This window comes from Dermacentor andersoni, chromosome 9 (assembly GCF_023375885.2).
Source record: "Dermacentor andersoni chromosome 9, qqDerAnde1_hic_scaffold, whole genome shotgun sequence".
Taxonomy (NCBI): domain Eukaryota; kingdom Metazoa; phylum Arthropoda; class Arachnida; order Ixodida; family Ixodidae; genus Dermacentor; species Dermacentor andersoni.
In genome coordinates, this window is record NC_092822.1 from 94,018,722 (window position 1) to 94,045,989 (window position 27,268).

The window sequence follows — 27,268 nt, forward strand, 5'->3', positions numbered from 1 at the left end:
GCGGTGAAAAGCAAGCAGTTGTGTTTAGATTCCTCTCCGACTTCGTGCTTTGTGTACCAAAGCTGCCCAAGACAACTCCCGAGGCACATGCACGGGTAAGCCAGAACAAGGCTTTGACCAAGTAGCTTCTTCGGACGGGTTACAGTACAATAAAGGTGAACTTAAAGCTGGGATAAGACCAGACAGCACGATCGTGTTGTGCCTTGCTGCAGTTTATCCATTCCACATTTATCAACAGCACTGCGAGGAAGATAAAGCTCTGGCACATCCCCACCTTCCCCTCATCTGTGTGTTTGCAGTATTGCTAGTAAAATTCCAAGGGCGTCAAAATTATTGTAGAGTCCTCCTCTACAGCAACTCCCATACCCTGTGTGCAGCTTTTAGACGTAGAACCCAATCACTGAATAAATAAAGTTTCTGCGCTGGTTATGATATGCAGTTTTCTTCCATCAGTCTTAAGAATAAATTATCAGATATTTTAGCCAAAAGCACATTAAGCGAAACCAAAAGTCACCCAACACTGCTGTTGTCATTGCATATTCAAGTGCTGAGTGACTTTGAGACCTGCACACTTTTCTCCAGACAAATGTGACACGTGGGCAACAGCTGTATGAAAAGAGGCCCCACAAATGCCTTCAGCCATAGATAGATTTTCATACCAAGTTTGCGGAAGACACAAATCTAGATCAAATTAGTCAGTCACCATCAATATTGCTTTTAGTTTTTCTACAGTTTTACATGGCTTCGCTGAAAAAGCACAATACCGTTCTTTGGTTGCTCAATGCGGTTAAATTGCGCTATGTATGAGGCAGCCTCACAATGCTACAGCTCACACAGTATTTCTTTAGAGCATGAAGCACATTTATTTGTATGCTCTTGTCTCCATTGTCGTGCCTGAACAGATTACAACATGCACGTCGACCAACTCACCCGCAAATCTATCTTGCAGCAGGTAAGTACCTAACATTTACAATAGTGTTACGTTATTAAGGCGAATGTGTTAAGTGGCTAATTGCAATGGCTCATACCCCCCCCCCCCCCAAAAAAAAGTTCGCTGTCTGGTCCAATGGTACAAAACCTATCATCATCAGTAATATCTTATACCCCCCTAAGCAAGCGAAAAACGCAATGGCTCATCCCTCTCGTAATGCAGAGGCTACAAGCACTCAGCAAAATGAAGCCTAGAGTACATACATTCATTGGAATCATGCATATAAGGCACAGAAACACAGCATATAGTCATGTTGTACAAAAAAAAGACCACATGACTTTCTCAATGGCTCATAAACCCATAAACAATGGCTCATACCCCTGTAAGCAAGCAAACAATGCAGTGGCTTATACCCTCACAAGGCTGAGGCGACAAGCACTCCGCAAACTGAAGCGAACAGTGCATGCAATCATTGGAATCACCTGTACAGCACACAGAACAGCATACATTTCCATCTCCTGCTGAAAGGATGCAACAAAGTCGAAGAGAAACGTCGCTGGCGCGAGTATGGACTGACCCCTCTATAAGGGCGTGCAAAGGTAAGCATGAACCTAAGCATCGAAAACTAACTCAAGCACCAATACTGGGAAAGCAGCAATGCGACGATGCGGGACAGTGCATTACCGAGTGTGCAGCAGGCATTCGCCTTAACGTGTTACAGGAGTGCAACACGCTGCTGAATTATTAATATTGTTACGTAGGAAGACGCAGACGAAAAGCTATGTACAAATATATTTACAAGAAAAATACGCTGCGCTTGGCCAAGAGGCAACAGCCCGCGCTAGCTTCTAATCGTCGTCGTCGTCTTCACACTGCTGGCCTTTCGTGATCGCGCATATTGTGCCGTAGCACTACCCCCGGCTGCAAAAGCGCCGTCCCGGAGCGACTAAAGATCGGACTCGGAAGCAGTGTAGTAGGCCTTGAGCCTACTGACGTGTACGACATCACTAGATGCCACAGGAGAGGACGAGGTTGAGGCCACAGGAGCAATTTCGTAAGTCACAGGCGTCACCTGGCGCAGCACGCGGTAGGGCCCTGTGTATCGCGAAAGGAGCTTCTCTGAAAGTCCGACGTGACGAGAGGGCGACCACAGGAGCACGAGCGCACCAGGTGAAAACTGTACGTCACGATGGCGGGCGTTGTACTGACACTGCTGAGTGGTCTGTGAGGCCGTCAGTCGAGCACGGGCAAGCTGGCGTGCATGGTCAGCGAGGGCGATGGCGTCGCGCGCATACTCGCTTGTTGAGACCGCAGCAGGAGGAAGTCCCGTGTCTAGGGGCAAGGTAGGTTCGCGACCGTACAGTAGATAAAAGGGAGAAAATCCGGCGGTGTCGTGCCGGGAAGAATTGTACGCAAATGTTACGTAAGGAAGGGCAATGTCCCAGTCGTGGTGGTCCTTGGAAACGTACTTGGCCAGCATATCGGTAAGAGTACGGTTTAACCGCTCTGTCAGGCCATTGGTTTGAGGATGGTATGAAGTAGTCAGTTTGTGTTGAATGGAGCAGGAACGCACAATGTCAGCGATAACTTTCGAGAGGAAGTTTCGACCACGGTCAGTAAGCAGCTGTCGCGGGGCGCCATGAAGCAAGATAATGTCACGCAAGAGAAAGTCCGCGACGTCAGTGGCGCAGCTGGTAGGGAGAGCCCGAGTGATAGCGTATCGGGTGGCGTAATCAGTCGCGACGGCTACCCATTTGTTCCCAGAAGATGACGTGGGAAAGGGACCGAGCAGGTCTAATCCAACACGAAAGAACGGTTCCACAGGGACGGTGATCGGCTGGAGATGACCGGCAGGTAGCACCTGAGGTGTCTTCCGACGCTGGCAGGGATCACAGGCAGCAACATAGCGTCGAACGGAGCGAGCGAGACCAGGCCAATAGAAGCGGCGGCGGACGCGGTCGTACGTGCGGGTTACCCCAAGATGTCCTGAAGTGGGTGCGTCATGCATCTCAAAGAGCACAGTCTGTCGTAGCTGTTTTGGCACAACAAGAAGAAGGTCAGAGCCGTCAGGGAGGAAGTTCCTTCGATACAGAATGCCACCCTGGAGGACATATCGGCGAACGGATGCGTCGGTAGGTGTAGAGCGCAGACGCTCGATAAGTGCTCGCAGCGATAGGTCTCGGTACTGCTCATCGGCGATGTTACCGAAGGCAGAGACAGAGAAAATGCCGTTGGCGCTACTACTGTCGGCGTCGTCAGGCTCGTCGACCGGGTAGCGAGACAGGCAGTCAGCGTCCTTGTGTAGTCGGCCAGATTTATAGGTGACAGTATACGAATATTCTTGGAGGCGTAAGGCCCAGCGACCAAGTCTTCCTGTAGGATCTTTCAGTGAGCATAACCAGCAAAGCGCGTGATGGTCTGTGACAACGGAAAAGGATCGGCCATATAAGTATGGGCGGAATTTCGCAACCGCCCAAACTAGGGCCAGACACTCACGCTCAGTGATGGAATAGTTGCGCTCCGCGGGTGAGAGGAGCCTACTGGCGTAAGCGATAACACGGTCGTGGCCACGCTGGCGTTGTGCCAGTACTGCTCCAATTCCGTGACCGCTGGCATCAGTACGGACTTCGGTAGGCGCAGAAGGATCGAAATGGGCCAAAACGGGAGGCGTTGTGAGAATGTCGATTAGATGAGAGAATGCAGAGGCCTCGTTATCGCCCCACTGGAAAGGAGCGTCTTTTTTCAAAAGGTCGGTTAGTGGTCGTGCTATGGCGGCGAAATTTCTCACGAAACGGCGGAAGTACGAACAAAGGCCGATGAAGCTGCGCACATCCTTGACACACTTCGGAACAGGGAAGTGCGTAACAGCATGGATCTTGCCTGGGTCCGGTTGCACGCCGTTCGCTCAACGAGATGTCCAAGGACGGTAATCTGGCGACGGCCGAATTGGCACTTCGATGCGTTGAGTTGCAGACCGGCTTGCCGAAAAACGTCCAGGACTGCTGAGAGGCGCTCGAGGTGCGTAGCGAACGTTGGGGAGAATACGATAACGTCGTCCAAGTAGCACAGGCACGTGGACCATTTGAAACCGTGAAGAAGGGAGTCCATCATGCGTTCAAAAGTGGCAGGGGCGTTACATAGACCGAACGGCATCACTTTGAATTGATAAAGACCGTCGGGTGTGACAAAAGCAGTCTTCTCGCGGTCGAGATCGTCCACGGCAATCTGCCAGTAGCCGGAGCGAAGGTCAATAGAAGAGAAATAGCGAGCACCGTGGAGGCAGTCAAGGGCGTCATCAATCCGAGGTAGGGGATACACGTCCTTTTTGGTAACCCTGTTAAGGTGCCGATAATCCACGCAAAAGCGCCATGAGCCATCCTTCTTTTTGACCAGTACTACAGGTGACGCCCATGGACTATATGATGGTTCAATAATGTTCTTGGCAAGCATTTTGCGAACTTCTGCGTGAATAACTTGACGCTCAGCTGGTGACACTCGATACGGGCGGCGATGAACAGGAGGGGCATCGCCGGTATTAATGCGATGTTTGACAGCTGTAGTTTGGGCTAAAGGACGATCGTTAAAGTCAAAAATATCGTGGTAGGAAAACAGAACGCGGTAGAGTTCACGAGCGTGCTCGGAGGGCAAGTCGGGGGCAATCATTTTCCGTAAGTCAGCGATGGTACAATTTGCCGACTGCGATGGTAGAGGAGTATCGGATGAAGTGTCGTCTACTGCAATGGATGCTACTGAGTGATCCTCGAATGAACAAAGCTGGGCCAAAGACATCCCACGTGGCAGCACTTGTGTCGTCAAGCCAAAGTTGACCACTGGCAGGCAGACGCAATTCGCCGTAATAGATAAAACTGTATGGGGTACTGTGATCCCATGTGTAAGGAGGACGTCTTGCATAGGAGCCGCGATGTAGTGACCGTCGGGGACTGGTGGGGATGACACTAGGTCAACGTAGGTCAGTGCCGAAGGTGGCAAGCGAACAAAGTCGGCGGAACTGAGGCGACTGGGGTGTGGTTCAGCAGGATCCAGAACAGGCAGGTCAAGGCGGAGAGTACTGGCGGAACAATCGATGAGAGCAGAATGTGCGGAAAGGAAGTCTAAGCCGAGGATGATGTCGTGGGGACAGTGGGCGATGACTGTGAATAGCACGATTGTGGAGCGATCGGCGAAGGAGACGCGGGCGGTACACATACCAATTACGGGGGCTGTTCCGCCATCGGCGACACGGACAACAGGCGTCGTGGCGGGCGTGATAATTTTCTTGAGCCGGTTACGAAGGTCAGCGCTCATTACGGACAAATGCGCCCCAGTGTCTATGAGAGCAGACACAGAAACACCGTCGACTTGCACGTCAAGAAGGTTCAGATGAGTGGGCAAAGTCAGTAGAGGATTTGGCGGCGTAGGGAGCAATGCAGCGTCACCTCGAGGCGCTGCATCGTCTAGTTTTCCGGCTGGGAGCGGCGTCCGAAGGGAGTCGGCGAATAGGAGCGACGGGGCTGGGGAGAGCGAGATTGTCGTCGTTGGGGCGAAGGCGAACGAGAATAGGGGCGGTTCGTTGCAGGAGAATCAGTGGCGGCATTATCGGAGCGTGCGGCATAGGGACGAGAAGGGCCACCTGAGGGGCGAGAGTAGGCAGTATAAGTAGGCCGGCTCGGGGAACTCCAGCGACTACGACAGTGCCGAGAAATGTGCCCGATTCGATGGCAGTGGAAACAAATAGGCTTGTCGTCAGCAGTGCGCCATTCAGATGGGTTGCGGAAACGTGGTGGGTAAGAAGATGCGGGACGGGGCGAAATCGAAGAAGCCGGGCGGGTATTAGGGCGATGGGCCGAGCAGATGGTGTGAAGACCCATGTTTTCAAACTCCTGGCGGACAACTGCCTGGATCAGTGAGACCGTGACTGCAGATGTGTTGGTGGGACTGGAGTCGAAGGCAGCCGGATAGGCGGCCTCGATCTCACGCCGGACGATCCTGGTAACATCGGCAGTGTTGTTGGGACGAGGAGCGTCGGCACAGGAAGATGTCGCTGGGGTGTTGGGCAGACGGGCAAACTGCTGGTCAATACGTCGGCTTTTGGCGAGTTCCAGGCGGCGGCACTCTCTTATAACAGCATCCACCGTGGCTACGTTGTTGCAAACGAGCAAGTTGAAGGCGTCATCGGCAATGCCTTTGAGGATGTGGGAAACCTTGTCTGACTCAGTCATGTGGGTGTCAACTTTGCGGCACAGAGCCAAGACGTCCTGAATGTACGTGACATAGGGCTCTGTTGACGTCTGCACACGGCCGGAAAGCGCCTTCTGCGCGGCAAGTTGTTGACCGTAGGGGTTGCCGAACAAGTCTCTAAGCTGTGTCTTAAGTGAATCCCAACTGGTGAGCTCATCTTCGTGCGTGCGATACCAAACTCGAGGTGTGCCACCGAGGTAAAAGACTACGTTGGCGAGCATAATAGTAGGGTCCCACCGGTTATTGCGGCTGACGTGTTCATACAGGCTGATCCAGTCATCGACGTCTTCCCCATCTTGGCCCGAGAATACGCCAGGATCACGGGGAGCGGGGAGAGTGATGTAGGTCGTCGAAGTGGCAGCAGGTGTCGGAGCCGGCGGAGTCGGGTTGTCGTCGCCGGGAGCCATGAAGGAAGGCTCGACGTACCGTCCACTGCGAAGCTCCGTGACGAGGTACAGGGAACGTCCACCTCCACCAGATATGTTACGTAGGAAGACGCAGACGAAAAGCTATGTACAAATATATTTACAAGGAAAATACGCTGCGCTTGGCCAAGAGGCAACAGCCCGCGCTAGCTTCTAATCGTCGTCGTCGTCTTCACACTGCTGGCCTTTCGTGATCGCGCATATTGTGCCGTAGCAATATAGAAATACACTTTTAAGTAAATTACAATGCATAAATTAACCCTGACCGATATAAGAGCAAGCAGGTTACTAAATATAGGTGACGTTTGGCAACCAAACCTCCCAATTCCCTTTTTTTTTTGCATTCCAAGCAATGGTTTCTGTAATTTGAAAACTATGAAATGGTAGTGATTAGGAGCTGAATGGAAACAGGTATGACTATTCAGTGAATATGTGATGACCCACAGGGTTAATACGAGATCTGTTATTCATGCATTGCAGACAAGGCTAGACAAAGGAGATCCATTCAACTGCACGTCCCACACATAATCATTTTCATTTATGTTTAAGGTCACAAGGCTATGCAATTCCCTCTGTCAAGGTCTTCCCAGCATATCCAGTTACACACTTCTTCACACAGCATCGGCGTGCATCACAGCTTCGTGCACCTGCAACGATTCTTAAGGTCCTTCTTCAGTCTTGTACCTCCAAACTTATTAGTTCACGAAGCAAAAAGATATTCTAAATATTGAATGCCATCATTCGTGTTCACTCAATTTACTTGCAAACACTGCAGTATTTTTATTTTTATTTACCATTCTATAACCCTAATTTTCCTCGTTGCGTATTTACTACTGACACTTGCTATAATATCTCCTAGTACACGAGTTATGGGCATCTACCTGCACGTGCTTACATGTATCCTTTCGTGCCGGTAATAAGCTTTCATAGGACAGGCACTAGAGCTCATGTGTATCTGATCCAAGTCCCTTTTCTAGCGTCGTGTGCAATGTCAAAATGATGTATCACCCCAACCAACTCACTCGAACATTCGATTAATATGCAAATCCAGACCGATGAGGTGGTTTAAATGAATCCAACTACAGAAGACTTCCATTATTTCGACTCAGTTTGATTCAATTTTTGGATTCATTTGATCCTGGCCGAAGGTGCCAGCTGGTACCCATGTATTTCTATGGGCCCAAACTATTGTTATTTTTATAATAAAATGGGCCTTCGCCGAATAACTCGAACTTGACCAGTCGGCATGCGCGTGTCTGACCCCTATGCTGACCCCAACAGCGACCCTTTAGTGTAAGCATAAGTCTCGACAGAGCTAAGGGGACAGAGTACGCATTCAACAGCCGTCATCTCTCATTGAAAATGCCCATTTTTGGCCCGCCCTGGGGAGATTTTATATCAATAACCGTAGCTCGCAATGTTTGATGATGGCATTTACACGAATTCAACAGGTGCCTTTTCTTAAAACAAAAGTTGGTCCAGAAATTGCCTGCTTGGTGCACACTGACACGAAACCGAAGCCAAAACAAGCTTTCGCAACGTTTGTATGCTTTGCCGCATAACGAGGACGTATTGCGGCGAAGCTGACTTTAGGAAACCAGCCGCCAATGTCCAATAATTTTAAGGTGAAGGCCTTTCTAGGCTCATGGTGAAGTTCGTGTCAGCAGACCTGACTGCTGGAGTGTCTGCCGAAGCGTCATCACGCCATACGAAGACAGATTAAATAATGAAAAATTATTGATAGTGGCAGTTAGTGAATGATAATGTTATAATAGAGATTGGTAGAGGTTAATAATGACTAGTAATGACTAATAATGCCTACTAATGGCTTTTAATAACTACTGATGATTCTGAAATGACCTATATGTCTAACTACGTCTTGTAATGACCACAATTGTTACAAATGTCTAGTGATGAGTAATAAGGACTAATATTGACTACGGTATAACCAATATGTCTAACGATGGCTTGTAATGACCACAGCTGATTACAAATGACTAAAAATGCATACTAGTGAGCAGTAATGACTAATAATGACTGAAATGACTTGTGATGACTACGAAATGACCAATACGTCTACCGACGAATTGTAACGGCTCCATTAGAAATGACTAAAGATGCTTAGTAATGACCAGTAATGACTAATAATGACAGAAATGACTTGTAATGAGTGCTGATGACTATGACACGACCAACATGTCTAACAACAACTTGTAATGACCACAATTCTGTAACGAAGAAGAGTAGCCTGCCTGCGCCACAGCACCATCGCTACCGCTACCGCTACCGGCATGAGCTCGTGGTTGCTGTCTTTCGCCGAACGCTTGTGACGGCTACCCGTTCGCGCCTGTTGCTAATAAATCTCTTAGCAAGTGGTGGAGGTGCTGGGTTTCGACCACCCTGGAACTTCGGAGTCGCACTCTACCCCCCATCATGCCCGACGACGCACGCACTCCTCCAGCTCCTCCAACGGCACCGGCCACCTTGGTTTGTGCCAGTGCCTTGCGTCAGCGAGATCCTCCTATCTTTTCCGGCACAGATGACAAAGACGTTGAAGATTGGATCTCGTCTTATGAGCAAGTGAGTGCCCATAACCAGTGGGACGACGTCCCACTGGTTCGGCGCCCGAAAGCTCACTATTCTTGGCCATGTTGTATCACGAGACGGCGTCCTTCCGGATCCAGCCAAGCTCCACGCTGTCACTGACTTTCCGCAACCAAAGAAGTTAAAGGAGCTTCAAAGTTTCCTTGGTTTATGCTCATACTTCCGACGTTTCATTCGAAATTTCGCTTCCATAAGTGCACCCCTGACAGCCCTTCTAAGCGGCGACAAAGAACTTTCCGCTTGGTCACCCGCCTGTGATGACGCCTTCACAAAATTACGCCACCTGCTAACCTCGCCACCTATCCTCCGCCACTTCGATCCTGCAGTGCCCACAGAGGTCCACACCGATGCCAGCGGCGTCGGACTTGGCGCCGTGCTCGCGCAACGAAAAGCGGGGTTTGATGAATATGTCGTTGCCTACGAGAGCCAAACTCTGACAAAGGCGGAGGCTAATTACTCTGTTACAAAGAAAGAGTGTTTAGCCATTATTTGGGCCCTTGGAAAATTCCGTCCTTATTTGTATGGTCACCCTTTCGATGTCGTCACTGATCATCACGCCCTTTGTTGGCTGTCTACCCTTAAGGACCCATCTGGCCGACTTGCTCGCTGGGCCCTTAAGCTACAGGAGTACGACATCCGCGTTCTCTATCGTTCCGGCTGCAAACACACAGACGCTGACGCCCTTTCTCGCTCACTGCTCTCCGCTGACTGCGCTTGCCTATCCGCCCTTGAGCCCACAGTTCCATCTCATGCACTGCACAACATGCTGTCGGAGCAGCGCAAGGATCCCTGGATCAGTGCTCTCATCAGCATCCTTTCTGATCCATCCACCTCTTCACCATCTCGCGCGCTTCGGCGCCAGGCTACCCACTTCTGCATTTGCAACGGCCTTCTTTATCGTCGTAATTACCTCTCTGATGGTCACAAGTGGCTTCTCGTGATACCCGGCAATTTCCGTGACCTTATCTGCGCACTTTCCACGCAGACCCTCAGTGCACACATACCGGCCTCTTCAAGACCTATGCTCGACTACCATCCGATTTTATTGGCGCGGCACGTATAACTACGTCAGAAAGTTCATTCGCTCCTGTGCTCAGTGCCAACGCCGAAAATTACCTCCCGGACAAGTCCACCTGTCACAACCCCTTCCCTGCCCTTTGATCGTGTTGGTATAGACATCTACGGACCGCTACCCTCCACTCCAGCAGGCAACCGCTAGATTATTGTTGCAGTGGATCACTTGACCCGCTATGCTGAAACAGCTGCTCTGCCGACTGCCACCGCCCGCGACGTTGCATCGTTTCTGTTACGACATTTCGTTCTTCGCCACGGTGCCCCTCGCGAACTTCTGAGCGATAGAGGCCGCGCCTTTCTTTCCGATGCTTTGAAGGTGCTACTCGACGAATGCCGAATCGTTCACCGCACCAGTACAGCGTACCATGCGCAAACTAACGGCGTGACCGAGCGCTTCAACCGTACTCTTGGCGATATGCTCTCCATGTACGTCGCCTCTGATCATTAAAACTGGGACCAAGTTCTCCCTTTCGTGACGTATGCGTACAATACTGCAGCCCAAGCAACTACTGGTTTTTTCCCCTTACTTTCTCCTATACGGACGAGAACCTTCTACTACTCTCGATACCATTCTGTCATATACACCTGACGCCTCCGAAAGTACTCCGCTATCTGAAGCTGCTCGTCATGCTGAGGAATGCCGCCAGCTTGCCCGCTCTTTTTCCACCGAGGACCAGTGGCAGCAGCAATCCCATCAACCTGTCGGCCGTTCTGCACCAACTTTTTTGCCTGGCTCTCTCGTATGGCTTCGGGTACCCACTACTACACCCGGCCTCTCCTCAAAACTTGTCGCAAGGTACCTAGGACCCTACCGCGTTCTGGAGCAAACGTCCTCCGTCAATTACATCATAGAGCCCCTCACGCCATCGACGGACCTATGCCATCGCGGCCGCGAACTTGTCCAAGTCTCTCGCATTAAGCCTTACTACGACCCAATAGTAGTCTCTTCGCCTTAAGTCGCCAGGATGGCGCCTTTTTCTGCGGAGGGCGATTGTAACGAAGAAGAGTAGCCTGCCTGCGCCACAGCACCATCGCTACCGGCATGAGCTCGTGGTTGCTGTCTTTCGCCGAACGCTTGTGACGGCTACCCGTTCGTGCCCGTTGCTAATAAATCTCTTAGCAATTCATTAGAAGTGACTAAAAATGCTTAGTAGTGAGCTGTAATGACTAAAAGAAAGAAGAGAAAGAGAAGAGGCAAAGAAAGAGGCAAATGATAATAGGAGGAAGAGTAGCTTTCGCCGTTTGCCTTTTAGAGAGATCTTAAGAGACCCTGTAACTTTTTCTTGCCGAAAATGGGTGTGCGTCAGGTTTGTACTTTGTTTAGAAGCTTTAATGTCATTTCTACGTTAGTTAACCACTTTGGACACATAGAAAGTGGGTGTGAGTTTGATTCGGGGGAATGTTAGAATCGGGTAAGTACAGCCAAATAAATCAGTGGTGTAATTTGGCATTCTTCCCGCATGTTGTTTAATTTGACCCACCGTACAATGAACAAATTCTGGGGTCTTGCATAACAAAGCCACAATTTGATTATGAGGCACGTCCTAGTGGGGGACTCCAGATTAATTCTGACCACCAGGGGATCTCCAACGTGCCCCCAATGCACGGGACACGGGCGTTATTGTATTTTGCCCATATCGAAATGCAGCCGCCGCTGCCGGATTTGATCCCACGGCGTTGTGCTTTTCAGGGCAACACCACAGCCACTGAGCCACCGCAGCTGGTGACCTGCCGGATAATCCGACCTTATTTTGTCGGTCCTGCCCGGGTCGAATTAAGGAAAGTCAACTGCCCAGCCCACTGCTGCCGCATTGGCCGTAGAGCAGCACGCGCCACCATGCACACAGACACACTGGCACCAGATTTTCCTCTAAAGTTCCCGGCCTTTGCCAGAGCCACCACTGCCGAGAGAGCATAAAGCCGGGCCGCTCACCTCGTCGTCGTCCTCCTCTCGTTGCCGACCGACCTCGTAGAGACGACAGATGCTCTCCGAGCTGCTCATCGTGGCATCCCTGGTGCCCTGGTTCTGCGCCAAAAATTACGCCGACAAAATAATTTGGCCCAATCGTCGTAACGGTAGCAAACGGCACAGCACAGAGAGTCTCGAATGCTCGATACGGTCACAAAATGTGCAGCCGAATGCGAAACTTGGAGGCACACGAAAACTGCCAAGCTTGAATTTCCTTGCAACTTTGCTGCTCAGCCTGGAATTAATTGAGCGACGTAGTTACACTATGGCGAGGTATTTCTTGCACTGTCTTTAACTGAGGACACATGTGTTGGGCGAGATGGAACATTGTGTGCGCTGCTCAGGAGGCGAGAGCTCAGAATACAGCTATCCCTGAAACATTACTATTGCTATGTACAGCGTGCACTTCAAACACGGACAAAGAAGAGAGACGAAACGCCATTTCAGAGGCACACATAATCAATAAATGCGGTGAGAGGTGCATAAGCCAGGCATCACTTGTACTACACAAGAAAAAATGTTTTTTTTTATAAGCGTCGAATCGTTAACCGTTTGAGGGTCGATTTCTTTCGCCATATGCGACCGCCCAGGGTCGACTCCAATTCTTCTTGGGGACTTATTTCGTAAAATATTTAATGCAGCTTTTCTAGGGTGACCATAAAGTGAGAAAAAAATATTTTGCATTGGTATATATATGCACTCTTCATTCATGAATAACAACAATAAAAAAAGAAATAAGATTATAAGAATGAAAAATTTGATGCATTTTTACACACATAGTTCAAGGCCTTGAAAATGCGCACACGAGAATATTTCGCAGGACCGAAATGTTCCCACTCTTACACTAACTTGTACATCCATAGCGTAATCGAACTGCGTAAGTGCACGCACTCAAGAAAACCGTGTGGTTCTGCGCCCGTCAAAAAAGCACAATGCGTGAAAAACTTCCGTTAATCTTCATCTTATCGCCAACCAGAGGCTATTAGTTTTCGCGAATGTCAAAAAAAAAAAGAAGCAACGGTAATGCATGCACGGCGGCATCCTTCCTATGCGCACCCCTGTGAGCACTAAACGAGCGAGAAAGAGGCGGTCGTCCTTTGAGCAATTAGTAACGAGATAGCTATCAGTTTTGCAAGTGCAAGAAGCCAAAACCGCGCCCGGAACAAAACCCGAACCGCTGTCCGATCGCGTGTGCGGTAGTATATAGACGCGCGGAAGCAAACTAGCTCTAAAACAAACCATGCAACGAAAACCGAGAGAGGGAGAGCGTGAAAAAATTACCTGTATTCCCACATAGTGGCAGCACGTGACAGAAAACGAAAAGTTACGAAATTGGCGCCCTTTTTAAACATACAGACAGCGCCGTAAATGTACGGTATCGACCATTTTTGGACTTGTTCGTGGCGCCGTACATTTACATCACTGACCGTCAATGGGTTAAATTATGAACGGTCTCCCCACACAAACTGTCCTTCTCTGACGCGAGCGCCCAGTGAACTTTCACCACTCTTTACCCACTAATTCATGTGAAAGATACAATGGGCGCTGCTGTGCGGCGCATCATGTGAATTGTCTTCCAAGTCCCACGGTGCATCACTGTGCAGTCCAACTAAGGCTTTGCTGTGTAACTAAGGCTTTGCTGTGTTCAATTGTGTTGCGGGCATTTCTGAAGTGATGTTTGTGTAATAACTTTGATGGATGTTATGGACAACGATGCCACAGTGTTACATTATTTTGCGACAGCAGTTCGAAGTAACGGTGAATAAAGCCATGCAAGCAACACACTTTTTCGCATTGCTTCCAGTTTTTATGGTCATAATTCCTGTTGGTATAGTAATTTCCAGAGTAAGCAGTTCTTGTCTTTTTCTGAGAGACCGAAAGTCCCCACGCACTATTCATGGTTGCATTATTTACGTGCAAATACAGTAATTACACTCTATTTTAGTACACAACATTACTGAGCTGGTTAACACAGCGTGCCACAAACTATGTGTTTAGCATCCCGAACAACTTCCCGGTCACATGTTCAAGCCAGAGCTAGCGTGATGAAGTTCACTGTGTACGTTCTTCTACAGTTTATGTGTTTTCAGAAAAATTGATGCCACTCTTCCATCCTGCCTAGAACTTCTTATTGTAACAGAGACGACAACTGAAACACAAGTCAGAAATGCTACACAGACATAAAAAACATACATCAAACATTTCCAATTGACACCCGAACTTTACAATGCGTAATCGTTCATTAATTTTTAAATATTACAATCTTGAACGCAGTGCTCAAGCTTTCTTTTTAGTAATTCTCTCGTTAAGGTATACTTTTTTTAATTTTGCACTGAGACCCCAACATGGTTATATCAGCCTGACATCACAAGTTTCTAAGACTTCATTTTTGTTTGCTTGTTTGATATTTGGGCTGTTGTAACCCATTAAGAGCTTACAATTTGGCCTGTTTTCACTGATGAAAAATTAACTAAGCTCAAGCAGACGCCATCAAAATCCCCAACATCATACTGAGCCCCAGTGCAGGTACTTCCGAAACGGCACGCAAAGTTTTTCATTCTTTTGCATCTTTTCTGGCTTACCAAACCTCTTACTACAGCAAGTGCAGATTCCTTCTGGCCTTGTAGAAGGGTAACTTAATGTGCAAATTGTTTTTCTCTTCAGTGTCCATTTAAACAGCCTGTACTCTAACTTAGCACGGCTGTTTCACATTCTTTAAGGCATTCGCTTTGCTTACCTCCACAACAGCTAGGAAGTAGTCCGACTCATCAGGCTTGAGATCGTAGATGTTGCGCTTGATGTCGATTGTTGCTGGAGAACAAAAAAAATATTTTGCAATGAAAAAGGTCAAGAGAAGCAAAGAGGTTGCTACAAGTACTGTACACAAACCTAACGTGCACTTATTTTCCAAGAAAATTGCCTGCACACTATGATCAGATACAAAACCAAGACCGCGCTGGCGACGTTGGCAACAGCCCCACCGTCAGAAGCAGCATCATCGCCATTACACGATGGTGACCGAGCAAGTTTCCATGAGAGGTGCTGTGAGGTCATTTTGTTTTCGACTACGATCTGGAGCAGAATTCTTGGTAAATCGCTTTCGGAGAAACTATCACTTTTGCGAGATTTCACGTGACTCGGCACCAGATGCATCGGCATGTACTGCCGCCATCAGTTCCGGTGCTGCGCCAACCTCACCATCTGCGTCCAGTGCCAGGAACTTTCTTGGCCACATACTTGAAAAAGTCCGATGCAAAGTCACATTAAGTCCTGTGAAAGTGATTGTATAGTATCACTAAAAGTGATCACTTGAGAATACCACCTTGGTATGGTTGGTATCTGTGGCGAATGAAGTGCAAGTTGCAACGACAACATGCCACATTCTAATGAATACTCAGTTTTAAAAAAAAAGTTTCCCTTCTGTGAAGTTAAATTGTGAATATCTAGCTTTTCCTGGACACCAACGTGGAGGGCAAGCCATATTTTTCTGTTATAAATTGGACTTTTATTACATTCAAATGTACTTTCATTTTCTTAGTTAGATTCAGCGGCGCATTAGAATGTATGGTAATATAAGAGGCTAAAAAGTCATCTCTACAGTCATCCTGTCACGTGCACACACCACTAAAATGTTTACTTTCCACTTTGTTTCAAAATAATGCACTACTGTATTTTCCCCATGTATTACCTGCAGCGTAAGATAGGTAACTAGAGGTATGGGCTCATGTGAATGCTGCCTCACAGAAAGGCTTAGTGAGCACTGCATCACGGCATCATGCACAAAGCGTCATGCCATAATGCACTTGAACAATGGCCTTCAAATAATTCATACTGGACTGTACACATAAACATTTAAGCTTTCTTGCACACAGCTATTTGCATGAACAATATGCATAATGCTTCTTTCTATTTTCCAAGGGTTTTCATTGGGTCTTATTGCAAATGCTCCACAACGTTTATACAGTCGACTTCCATTAGTTTGACCCTGACTTGACCAACGAAATTGGTCGAATTATCCAGCAGGTCGAATTAAACAAAATGCAGAAAAAGTAACACCAAAACACACTGCTAATTAATTTGGCCATATTTGCCTGATTACAACGTGCCTCGAAATCAAACGCGCGTACATTTTCGAGGTGCCTAATGCAAAAATGACATTAAAGCTGCTAAGCGAAGTAGAAATCCAATGTGCACCAGATATTTTAGCAAGAAAAGTTGTTGCCCAATGGTGGTCGGTTTTCTAAAATCGGCTTCGCCACTTTCACATTTTTTAATATGCTTCGCCGCAATGCTTTCGTGTTATGCGGTAAAGTATAAGAACACTGGGAAGGAGGTTTTGGTTTCGTATCCTATTGCAATGTGCAGGCAATTGACCCAAATTTCTTAGAGAGACCCTCACCAGGTCTGGCCGTTTGAGCTGACAAGCGCAGAGCATACACTTCGTGATAAGTATCGTATCTGCAAAGTATTACATCGCTACGCCATTTTCCCTTCTCGCGGCGTCACGAGAATGTGACGCCTGCGGCAAAAAGGACGTTCCACGTCCGCCGCCAAGGTCTGTGAGTGGTGGCGCTGGCTAACACTCCCAGGGTTCTACTAGGACACATAAATACCCAAGAAAGTGGACGGGGAAACAGCGCCGCGGTAGCTCAATTGGTAGAGCATCGCACGCGAAATGCGAAGGTTGTGGGTTCGGTTCCCCCCTGCGGCAAGTTGTTTTTTCATCCACTTTAATTTCTATTAATTTATCGTTTCTTTATTTCATTTATTAAGCACAAGTAATTTCCCATATGTTGTCCTTGGTGTCAGTGTTTGTTGGCTTCTTATAACAAGGCAATAACTGTTATTCGTGTAATATGCTGCTTGAATAGATGAACTAACACTTACAGAAACAATAGAATACACAAACCAAATGTCTGCACGCTTTTGTTTTACTTCACACCACAGCAAGCGAGATGTATTTGCGTTTCATCTTCTTGTTCCCACGGTCATGCAGTCGTGCGTGCAGGCATTGAAACTATGCAATTTTCTACCGTGTTCCAGCGAAGGATCATGCTCTGTGATCCGCTTGTGTCTGCCTCAGTGTTCGTGTAGCACAGACTTATACCGCTAGTCAGGTGTCCTCGTGCGCAGCGTGCAAAATCATGCGCTGCGCTAAACGAGACAATCACAACAGCTTGCGCGTGCAGTCGTCAGTGGAAGTGTCACGTGATCACGTCAGTGCGTCACGTGATCCTCGAGGTCCAGCATGGGAGCACGCAGGGAAGCAATTTCGCTTGCGGAGGCTAGACGAAGCACTAGAGTGTGACTTGCTTTGCAGTGAAGCTCGTCTCCTGAACTCACGGGTTTGCAGCACTGGAATACTTCTATCTCTGCTATTAATGAGCAGATTCGAAATTTTTTTTGCGGAGGGCGCTCCCAAGAGGACACATAGCAACTTCCAGCGTATAAAAAAAAAATTTGCTATGGGGTCTGGTGAGGGGCGCTTAAAAAAAATAAAAATAACGTCTGTTAGAATCGGGTAAATACTGTAATCGGACACTGTGAGCTATGGTTACTGCTCGGAAAACTTCTCAAGGTGGGTTGAAAATGGGCACTTTCAATGAGATATGACTTGTGTTCAACGCATTCACTGTCCATTAAACTCTGCCGAGACAGATGTTGTCACTTAAGAGGAAGCTTTAGCTCGAGTGCTCCTATCTAAATACATGTAAAAGGAGATTTCGTTTTTCCCAGCAACCACTGCACCAAATTTGACGAGGTTTGTTGCATTTAAAAGAAAAACTTAAAATCTAGTGACTGTTGGTTTCGAATTTCTGAGTTAGGTGGTCAATGTTTTATTAAAAATCGGCAAAATTCCAAAATTTCCAAAAAAACGAAACTATCAAGTTTACAACATTGTACCTCAACAAAGAAAAAGGATAATACAATTCTGTGAATTGCATCTAATGGCGTATCTAAAGCAGACAAAATTGATATGTTACACATGAATACAAAAGAATTTAATAATATGGAAATAAAGCTTTTGCAGAACTCAACGTAACAAATTCACGTAAGATGTAAAATGACATATCGAATTTGTCCGCTTTGAGTGATCTACTCGATGCCGTTTACAAAACCATGATATATATTCTTGATGCAGAGCTATGAATTTGCAAACGTCGTCATTCTATTTTTTTCAAACAGTCAAATATTTGAAAACCGTTTTAACAAACTTCAGGCATTAAATCGAAATTCCACTTCCAACAGTCACTAGAATTTAATGTTCTCTTTCAAATGCAACAAATTTCATTAGAATCTGTCCTGGGGTTCTCAGAAAAACGTTTTTGCATTTTACATGTACAGTCGAACCTCGATATAACGAAGTCCAATTTGCAGCCGAAAATTTCGTTAAATTGCGAGTTTCGTTAAGTCGAGGTTCGCATGTTTCAGCAGTCCAAATAAAGATGCAGGTTCTTGGAACACTCCAGGCGTATGGCACCATGTAGATAGCAAAATTACAAAGATAACCAATAAACCCCGGAACTAATAACACAACCAAGAGCGTGATGCCCGATAGCCAGTGGGTACGAACGCATTTTTCTCCATTACGCGTACGGTGGAGAGCAGGTCTGCAGCAAGCGCTGCACCTAGTGCTCATAGTTGCCACTAGATGTGGCCATCAGTGCCATCATCATCATCATTTGTCATCACTAAAAAAAAAAATTCCTTTGACAAAGACATGGCAACCTGTGGTGCAAAGTAAAAAAAAAATATGCACATACAAGAGCTATCAACTTGAATATTCTTTCGAAGAAAACTGGAAGTAGTATTAACTTGGTGGATCCATGAGGCCACCACTTACCATTAGAGCGCTTAACGCTCGCAGCCATCGGATGATACCTCGCTCAGTAAAGCAATGACGACGTTGATTCATGAACGCTGGAATATTTTATTTAACTTCCCGCAGAGCAATTCTATGCAAGTCATATGGAAGCGAAGAACTCCGTCAGCTTCATCTGCCGCTTTTAACCCTTTCGCTGTTGGACCTTTCTGGCCGTGACGCACCCCCAGTGTCGGCTTGGTTTCAGGGAGCGAGCATAACAGAGAATGAACATAGCAATTTATTTTTGATTATGATTGGTATACAAATAACATAGTCAATGCAATATGCACATTTTAATGTTCTGCAGCTGTTATTAGTAAACATCATCATCATCATCAGCCTGACTATAACATCCGTTCAACATCCGAATCTGACGATGCGGAACTCATCTCTTCGTCGCGTTAGACGCTGTCCGAGTCCAAATCCGAGCTCGGCTCGTATTCTGAATCGTAAGAGCCACCGCTCCAATGAACAGACGAAAGTCTCGAGCTGCTCAGCTATCCGAAAGTAACCGCGCGCAGGGAGGATGCGCTTTCAGTCGCCCGCGCAACGGAGATAAATGGGACGTTGTGTTATCAAGAAGAGGGAGATGGAAAACGGCTAAAACAAAGTTTGAAGGGCTTTACGTTTACTGCTGCAAGTCGGAAGCGAGGGTCCAGCGAGAGAGCGAAAGCAGCAATCGAGTCACTCTTTTCGGAGAGGCAACGGCGGCGCGTGCGCCTGAACTTGACGCGCCGTAGCAGACACACCAACAGAAGAAAATAAAAACCTTCAAACCGGCGGAGATGGCAGAACAACCCTTGAACCCATAACTACACGCGCGCGACGCATGATCCAGCGAACGCGGAGCCACCGCGCCACTCGGCAAAAAGAGAGGGGGGCGTGGCAGTCGCACCGTACTCTTCAATACGTGTACTAACACAGGCCGGGGCGAAAATACGAACTTGTAGGAAGAGTCAACAGATGGCGTGGCCAAGTCCGGGAGCGCCAGCTTTGCGCTCAGGCGCGAAATTTTGAACGCGCGATAGAGAACGTACCGGTACGTCAGTGACACTGTGGGGGGGAAGCGCGATGACGTACCGGTACGTCAGTGACAGCGAAAGGGTTAATAAGTGTCGGGGTTGTAAGGCGCTCGTAGGTTGACGGCTGCTAAGGCTTGCTCTTGCGAGTGCACGCCTGCATACGTGCGTAAGGGATCCAGCGCATCCATGACTTGCTTCGGTGTAGCTATGCTGCTTGCCGCCTGGAGTTCTTCGTCCAAGTCGTCGTCCTGCATTTCTGTATCTGTGACGCTCTGGATTATTGCGTCATCGTCCAGCTCTTCAGTTATCACAGCGCAAGCATCGCTGAAGACAAAGTCCTCGAGTGTCACGTTGCTTGGAGCACCTCCCTGATCGCAGAGCAGCTGCCATGAGTCAACGACATCTGTTGTGTACGCCATACTTTTGTCACAGTCATTGTACTCACGGCGGAGCAGGGCCTTAAAATTAAGGCGAAGGTCCGGGCTTGTTTCATGACCATGTCGCACTTCACTGGCAGGGACCGATCACGCATTTCAGCGACATATGCCCCAAGCTTAGCCTACAGCTCCAGAAAGCGTCCAGACTTCTGCACGTGGGAAATTTGTCACTTGCCGTCACAGGTAAAAATTACGCTTCGCTGCAGTCGCCACTCTCGTACCACCCGTTTGTGATTTGTTTCTTCGGCGTAAGGGATGGAAACCCTCTTGAACGCTGCTGTGAATGAGTGCTGAACGATTAGTGGGCCTGGAGCACTCATGACCACTGGGGAAGCATAGAAGTAGCACGTAGCCGGCAATCAAGTGGAACGCGTCAAACCATGCCAATGCCTCTCAACAGAGAAAGAAACTCGCGAGCGGTGTCTGCTCTTCCATGAACTACCGATACTGCCCGCAAGCGCCGCCGTTCTGAGGGTGCCACCACAAATGGGAACAGCGGCGCTTCCATCAACTATCGACATCCCCATGAGTGTTGGATGCACTGTAAAACTCTAAAAAATGTTGAAAAACCCTTCGAAAAGCGAACAAACACGCGGGATAGTGAAAAGATACGGGTAGGGCCATAGAGCAAACATAAAATTGTAACAATGTTGTAGCTCCCGTTGGTCTCACTTTTTTGGCGGGGCCATGTTTTGGTTTCGATTGTAAGTCGACCCCCCAACTTCAGACTTTCAAATTTAAAAAAACGTGGCCGACTTACGATGGTGTAAATACAGTAACCAACTGAGAAAACGTGCCCAATGACCGCTGTTCGTAAACTTACTTCCGGTTGGCACTTTCCCGTTCCAACAGGCCGGTGACGTCATAGCGTGACACGTTCCGAAACTTCTGAAGCACTCCGGCTAGCACTACAGGAGCGCTTCCGCTGCGGGTTTCATACGTACACGATAGATAGCGCAGCGGCACGTTCTGCTCGATGTATTGAAGCGCGCCAGGAAAATTTGAGCATTAAAGGGCGCATGCAAATTGCTGTATGCCCGGCTAAAGTTTTCGTCTGCCTGTCAAGGAGGCTCCTGGTACGTGCATGCGATGCGCGAGGACTTCGTTAAATCGGAAGTACAGTATAAAGTGACCTCGTTAAATCGCGAAAAAGAATAAATGGTTTTCAATGGTGCAGAGATTGGGAAAAATAAAAAGTGCGTTATTTCGAGAATTTCGTTAAATTGAGGTTCGTTATATCGAGGCTCAACTGTATTTGAATAGGCCGCATCAGAGTTGGGCCCGAGCTAAAGCTTCCTCTTAAGGGATCGCTGTTGGGGTCGGTGTAGTGGTCAGGCAGGTGCGTGCTGATTGGTGAAGTTCAACTTAGTTGGCGAAGGCAAATTTTAGGATCGAAATAAAGAAAGCCTCGTCCGACAGAAATACACGGGCACCAGCCAGGACTTTAGGCAGACACCGAACTAAGCTAGAGATCGAGTTAACTGGTGTCAAATTACCGGAACTCTAGTGTTATCATGCTTATGCTTCGAAACTTATATTTAACATTTTTCATAACTCGTAATTATGCCAAACTAGCGATTAATATAATAAGCTAACCTCATAAAATACTCAGAGCAACTAGTGGTGACTTATACAACATTCAATCGCCTATGATGCGCTACTTAGCCAAGACCTTCTAATTTTGCATGTTTGCACAGAAATTGCGAAGTTCGCGTGTTCGCAATGGCAACACCAAAAACAATGACGCTGTCTATACTTTATTTTCTTGTACCACAGTGGCCAAACGACAACTGAAATTTTGCCAGACACCACAATATAAGACAAATGTAAAGTTTTCCTTTTTTGAAAAGGATTAGTGGAAAACGACCGGTATTCTGGTTATCATGGCATTCATTACTGCTTCTGTAGCTTTTATATAGTGGCATACTTGCCTGAACCTGCTCTTGCCCCGGCATAGAAAAACACTGCGACCACTAAACAAACTCAAGAGGCTCACCTATGGAGGAGTAGTCCGACGCATGGAAGGTTCTGAATGAAGAGCTAAAAAGCCGTGCCGAGTCATCGTCATCCTCGGTGAGCACAGCGCCATACAACACATCGCCGGCACCGTTGAAGGTCACCTGGCACTGGTCCAGAGCCGGCACCGTGTGCAGGAGCCGGAAAGTCCGCAAGTCCCACACTTCAGAGTTCGAAATCACCTAGTATGGGAATTGAGCACATTTTCATTTTGCACGACGATGCAGATGAACACACATAAAAATATTACTGGCATTTCAAAGTACCCTCAAAGGCCATCTTTCCTAGTTATTCCATAAGAGGGGGGCCATAGATTCAACAAAATGATGTATACAGTTGACCCAACCTATAACAATACCGGTTCAAACAACATATCAGATGTAACAATGAGCTGTGTGAACTTTTGCCTATGGTCAATGGTAAGATAAGCTGCTTACTGCAATGTTCCCATCGTGTTATTGGTTTTAACGATCATGTCTGGCTGCTGGGTGTCTGGAAAATCCTGGAAAAGTAAAAGAAAAATGCAAGCCGCACCCACCTGCATGTGGCAAGCTTGCACCTCACCGTGCCACGCCTTCCACACTTCCGAAACACAACTGGCAGGGGTGGAAGGGAGACGGGCGTACCGCGCGGCTTGGCGGAGTGCACACAGGCAAGTGCAGCAAACTCAAGACCTTTCTTGTTTCTTTTCCAGCTACTCGCGCCTCCGCAGACACCCAGTAACCATATTTATCGGAGCAATGTAGTGAGTGGTTTATTTTACCATAGAACACAAATGCTCACGGGCATGGCGGTTATAAGTGAGCTTGATCATGCTTTTTTTTTTTGCACGAGCCGGCTATAACACTATTTTATTATATTGTCAAATCTCGTAAATTCAAACACACAACTTGAGCTTTCAGTTTATTCAAACTGATGCTGTGGTCCCATCAAAGTTATGTGTATTCCAATGAATGAAAATGTCCGGAAATTTGAACGCACAAGCATTTGCGATGGTTAATTCGAACATACTGCACTCCAACAATACTCTAAGCAGCATACCAAATCACGCGGCGGCGCCTCCAACTAGCAGATCCGCTCGCAGCTGTAGCCACACTGCAGCAGCAACGCTAGGTCTAGCTACTTCGACATTCATTACCAAGCTTCTTGCTGTACGGTACCATGCTTTTCATTGAAACAATTTGTTAACAATGGCGCTGACTGCGCCTTTGTATTCCTCGCCAGTAGTTTCGGAGCGCGGAAAGTATGGCACGTTGCATAATGCCGGTTCTCGAATGTCAGCTTCGCCCCAATACAGAAATGTTACGCGGGGAAGCATACCAAAAGTTAGAAAGGGCAATTGTCACGGGACATGGCATGTTTCCTTTATTTACACATGCGCTCACCCGCCGTCTCCTATCACAGTACGAGCACCAATACGCCTAGTAAGTGTACTGGCAGGCCCCTAGAGCTATTTCGGACGTGCCTTTGGCGATTTGGGCCCTTGGGGGCAGTAAAAGGCAGGCAATAATTTTTTCGCACTGCCTGATTTTCCGGGTGTTTTCTCAGCCCTTATTGAGTCTGAAAAACCAGACGCTGACTGTAATTTGTAAATACGTGTGAATAAGCCTTCTGGAATTTCCCACTTATGTCTTAACTCAGCACACACATGCCACTGCAGGTAAGTCCTCCATTCAATTCGCTTCCTTTAATTTTGAACTTCTTATAATACGAACAAATTTTCAGGCCCCTTTGAGAATGATTGAGATTCGACTGTAGCCCTGGAATTTCATTGGCACTTGAGTATTATCATAAGTGGGTTTGACTGTAGAAACATATTCAAAGGCAAGGCACTACATGAAACAAACAGGGGCAAAAAGTAATTTTCATGTTAATCAACAGTGCCATACTGGTTAAAGTGAAACAAGCATCAAACGCACAAATAAGCGTGAAAAAATTCTAATAAATGCAAAGAACATGTTTCCTTAAAGTTTCCTTGAAGAAGAATTATCATTTTCTCAATGTTTCCATGTGAAGTAGCATGGGCAACCTGACTGGCAATCCACCATTATAAGCACAGTGCCTTAACAAAAGAGAAATAGACATTTGCCATCAAACCAATGTACTGTAAGCTTCTGTAGCTTGCTGTCCGTGTATGTTCTGCATTTCAATGTCACACTTTTTGAAGTCCTTACAGTCACCAACCAATAATTTGGACACACTTCACTCTCAAAAAAGTTTGCAGCCTTTGCAAATTACCTTGTCCAGCAACAATATTCATCATGTTTTGCACACGTTTCCTCGTTTCCTTTCTTTAACGTTACACGCCTCCCTACTTCCACTCCAGTCTAGTCAATCCAGTAGTCACTGACTGCGCCCAAACCACAGAACAAGCGAAATTACTAAGTCATAATGGGTGCATTTGCGATTTGCGCGATTTGTCGTGCAAGTTCCATTCTGCTCTTATCAATCACCATTCATGGCCGGCCGATCCCATTGATAACGTAGATGGAGCGTTGCTCTAGCCACTGACGAAGTGTGAAAAGCATGAAAAGCAATAGCACAAATGGCATCGCGCGAGAATTGCAACCACAGACTGTCTAGGCCAAAGGCAAGCGTGTGTGTGGGACGTTCACTTTTGAAGATACTATCCCCATGACTAGCGCCAGATGCCTCAAGAGGCGGCAGAGTTTTCGTACTGTGATAAGATAGCGTGCTTGGCACTGTGCAAAGAATGCCGTTACTCATAGATGCTGATGCGACTTGCGCTAGTCTTGCGAAATTGAAAGTATCCCGAAATGTGAGAATCCGAGAATACGGCACACTGTTTCTGGCCACCTGAGGAATAAAGTCCCCTATTTTCTGGCAAATCCAGCATTTGGACTCCCGATCATTCGGATGTTTGATGATCCCCGTCGAGTCCAAATTATCGGTCGGCAATTGTACATTCGAACTTCGATATAACCCGAATATGCAAAGTGAATTAAAAATTTTTCTCGACAATATCAGCATGTAACAAACACACGGTTGTAATGAATGTCGGATATAGTGAAGGTATTTTAATGCTGCCTGGGATTTTGTTTTTATCAAGGTTCGATTGTATAGTGCCATGTTGCAGCCTCCCGTTTAGGGTGCTGGGACAAAGTAGAGCCACCACACTAAGCAGCTTTTATCTTGCCGTATCTACCACTTGCAAACAGAAATGTACCAATGCAGCAAATGCATGAAACTCTGACGGCAAACTCTTAACACTTGTGTGACGGCTCACACTTAACACCGAGAAAACAAAGTATACTTTCTTTCACTCGAGAAGAAAGAATATTAGCTGTGATAATTTATTTTTAACCTTAAACGGTACGTATTTGCTTAATGTCCCTCACATCAAGTACTTGGGTGTAGTCTTTGAATCGGACATGCATTGGAAGCAACAAATTAAACATGTTTACTCTAAATTAGCTTATGGCTGGCATATTTTATTAAGGGCAAGGGAATGTTTTAGTGCACCGATTTTACGCATATTTTACGATTTTTCGCGTTTGTCCATAGTCGTTTATGTTACTGCCTAGAGACATGGGGCGGTACTTATAAAACATATTTAGAATCAATTTTACGCTTGCAGAAACGTGCCGTTCGTACCATAACCTTCGCAAAGACAACCGACCCTAGTCGACCACTCTTTCAAGAACTGCGAATATTACCGGTATCAGTTGCATACAAACTAAAGATACCTCAAATAATAAACACAGTAATAAGAACTAATGATCCCTTTCCTCTTACACTGTTTAGATCGTCGCTGAGACAAACAAGAGCTGCCGCTAATAATAGATTTAACCTACCGCTTTGTCGTAACACTTACGGTCAAAGGCTATTAGAGTACAATGGTGCTCAGATATGGAATGAGATTCCCGATGACATCAAACTCAAACATAATTTTTCGGCCTTATTGAAAAACATTTTTCTTGTCTGTCCAGAACTGTGGGACTAAATACCTTTGTGTTTGGTTTTGTATATTCGTAAACCTATTTTTTGTTGTTTTTCAGAATATGTATGCACTTTACATATTTGCAATACCGTTATTGTAGTATCTCACGTCTTTTTGTACATGTAGTTTGAATGTCTGCCATTCCTTTAATGAATATCATGTATTTGAACCTTTCACTAGCCGAGCTGGCTATGGGTCCAATCATATTTTGTTGTATTGGTGTCATAAAATAATATGATGATGATGAAAAAAAAAAGGAACAATCGAGGAGCCAAACACGTGCAAGCCTAGGCACCTCAAGTCCATTGGGGTGGAAGACACCGTTGACATGGGGGTTGAACTTGTCGAACTTGTGCAGGGGCGACACCGAGCGCACGTCCCAGAGCACGCCATCCGAGAGCACCAGCTCGTCGGTCGGGTTGAAGGTGGCCCGGTTGCGGGTGTAGTGGTTCGACAGGTCGGCGTCGCGCAGCGTCGAGAGCAGGGCCCCCGTGGACGTGTCGTAGATGTGGGCCGTCTCGTGCCTCGTGCCCAGCACCCGGTCCAGCGACTGCTTGCCGAACTCCACATAGTAGTCGTCGTCAAATGTAAGCCTGCGGCAGACACAGCGTGGAACCTGAGCTCAAGCTCACCACCGAAGCCAAACACTTTAGTTTCCAATCGCGTCACTAATGAGGAGCAGCAAAAATCACAGTACACACAACGATTCCTGTCACTCAGTTGTTC

At 47.1% G+C, this 27,268-nt stretch overlaps 1 protein-coding gene across 6 annotated transcripts in view; it reads right to left on the reverse strand.

Moving 5' to 3' along the window:
• mahj (LisH and WD40 domain-containing protein mahjong) overlaps positions 1-27,268 on the reverse strand; it is a 136,229-nt gene that overhangs the window by 22,103 nt on the left and 86,858 nt on the right. For all 6 annotated transcript variants that reach the window (XM_055069298.2, XM_055069299.2, XM_050176270.3 and 3 more), the window contains exons 27-30: positions 26,838-27,135; positions 22,562-22,763; positions 14,979-15,052; positions 12,206-12,298 (exon numbers count right to left, since the gene is read on the reverse strand). In XM_055069298.2, the coding sequence (XP_054925273.1) occupies positions 12,206-12,298; positions 14,979-15,052; positions 22,562-22,763; positions 26,838-27,135 (667 nt within the window). The remainder of the gene's footprint in view (positions 1-12,205; positions 12,299-14,978; positions 15,053-22,561; positions 22,764-26,837; positions 27,136-27,268) is intronic.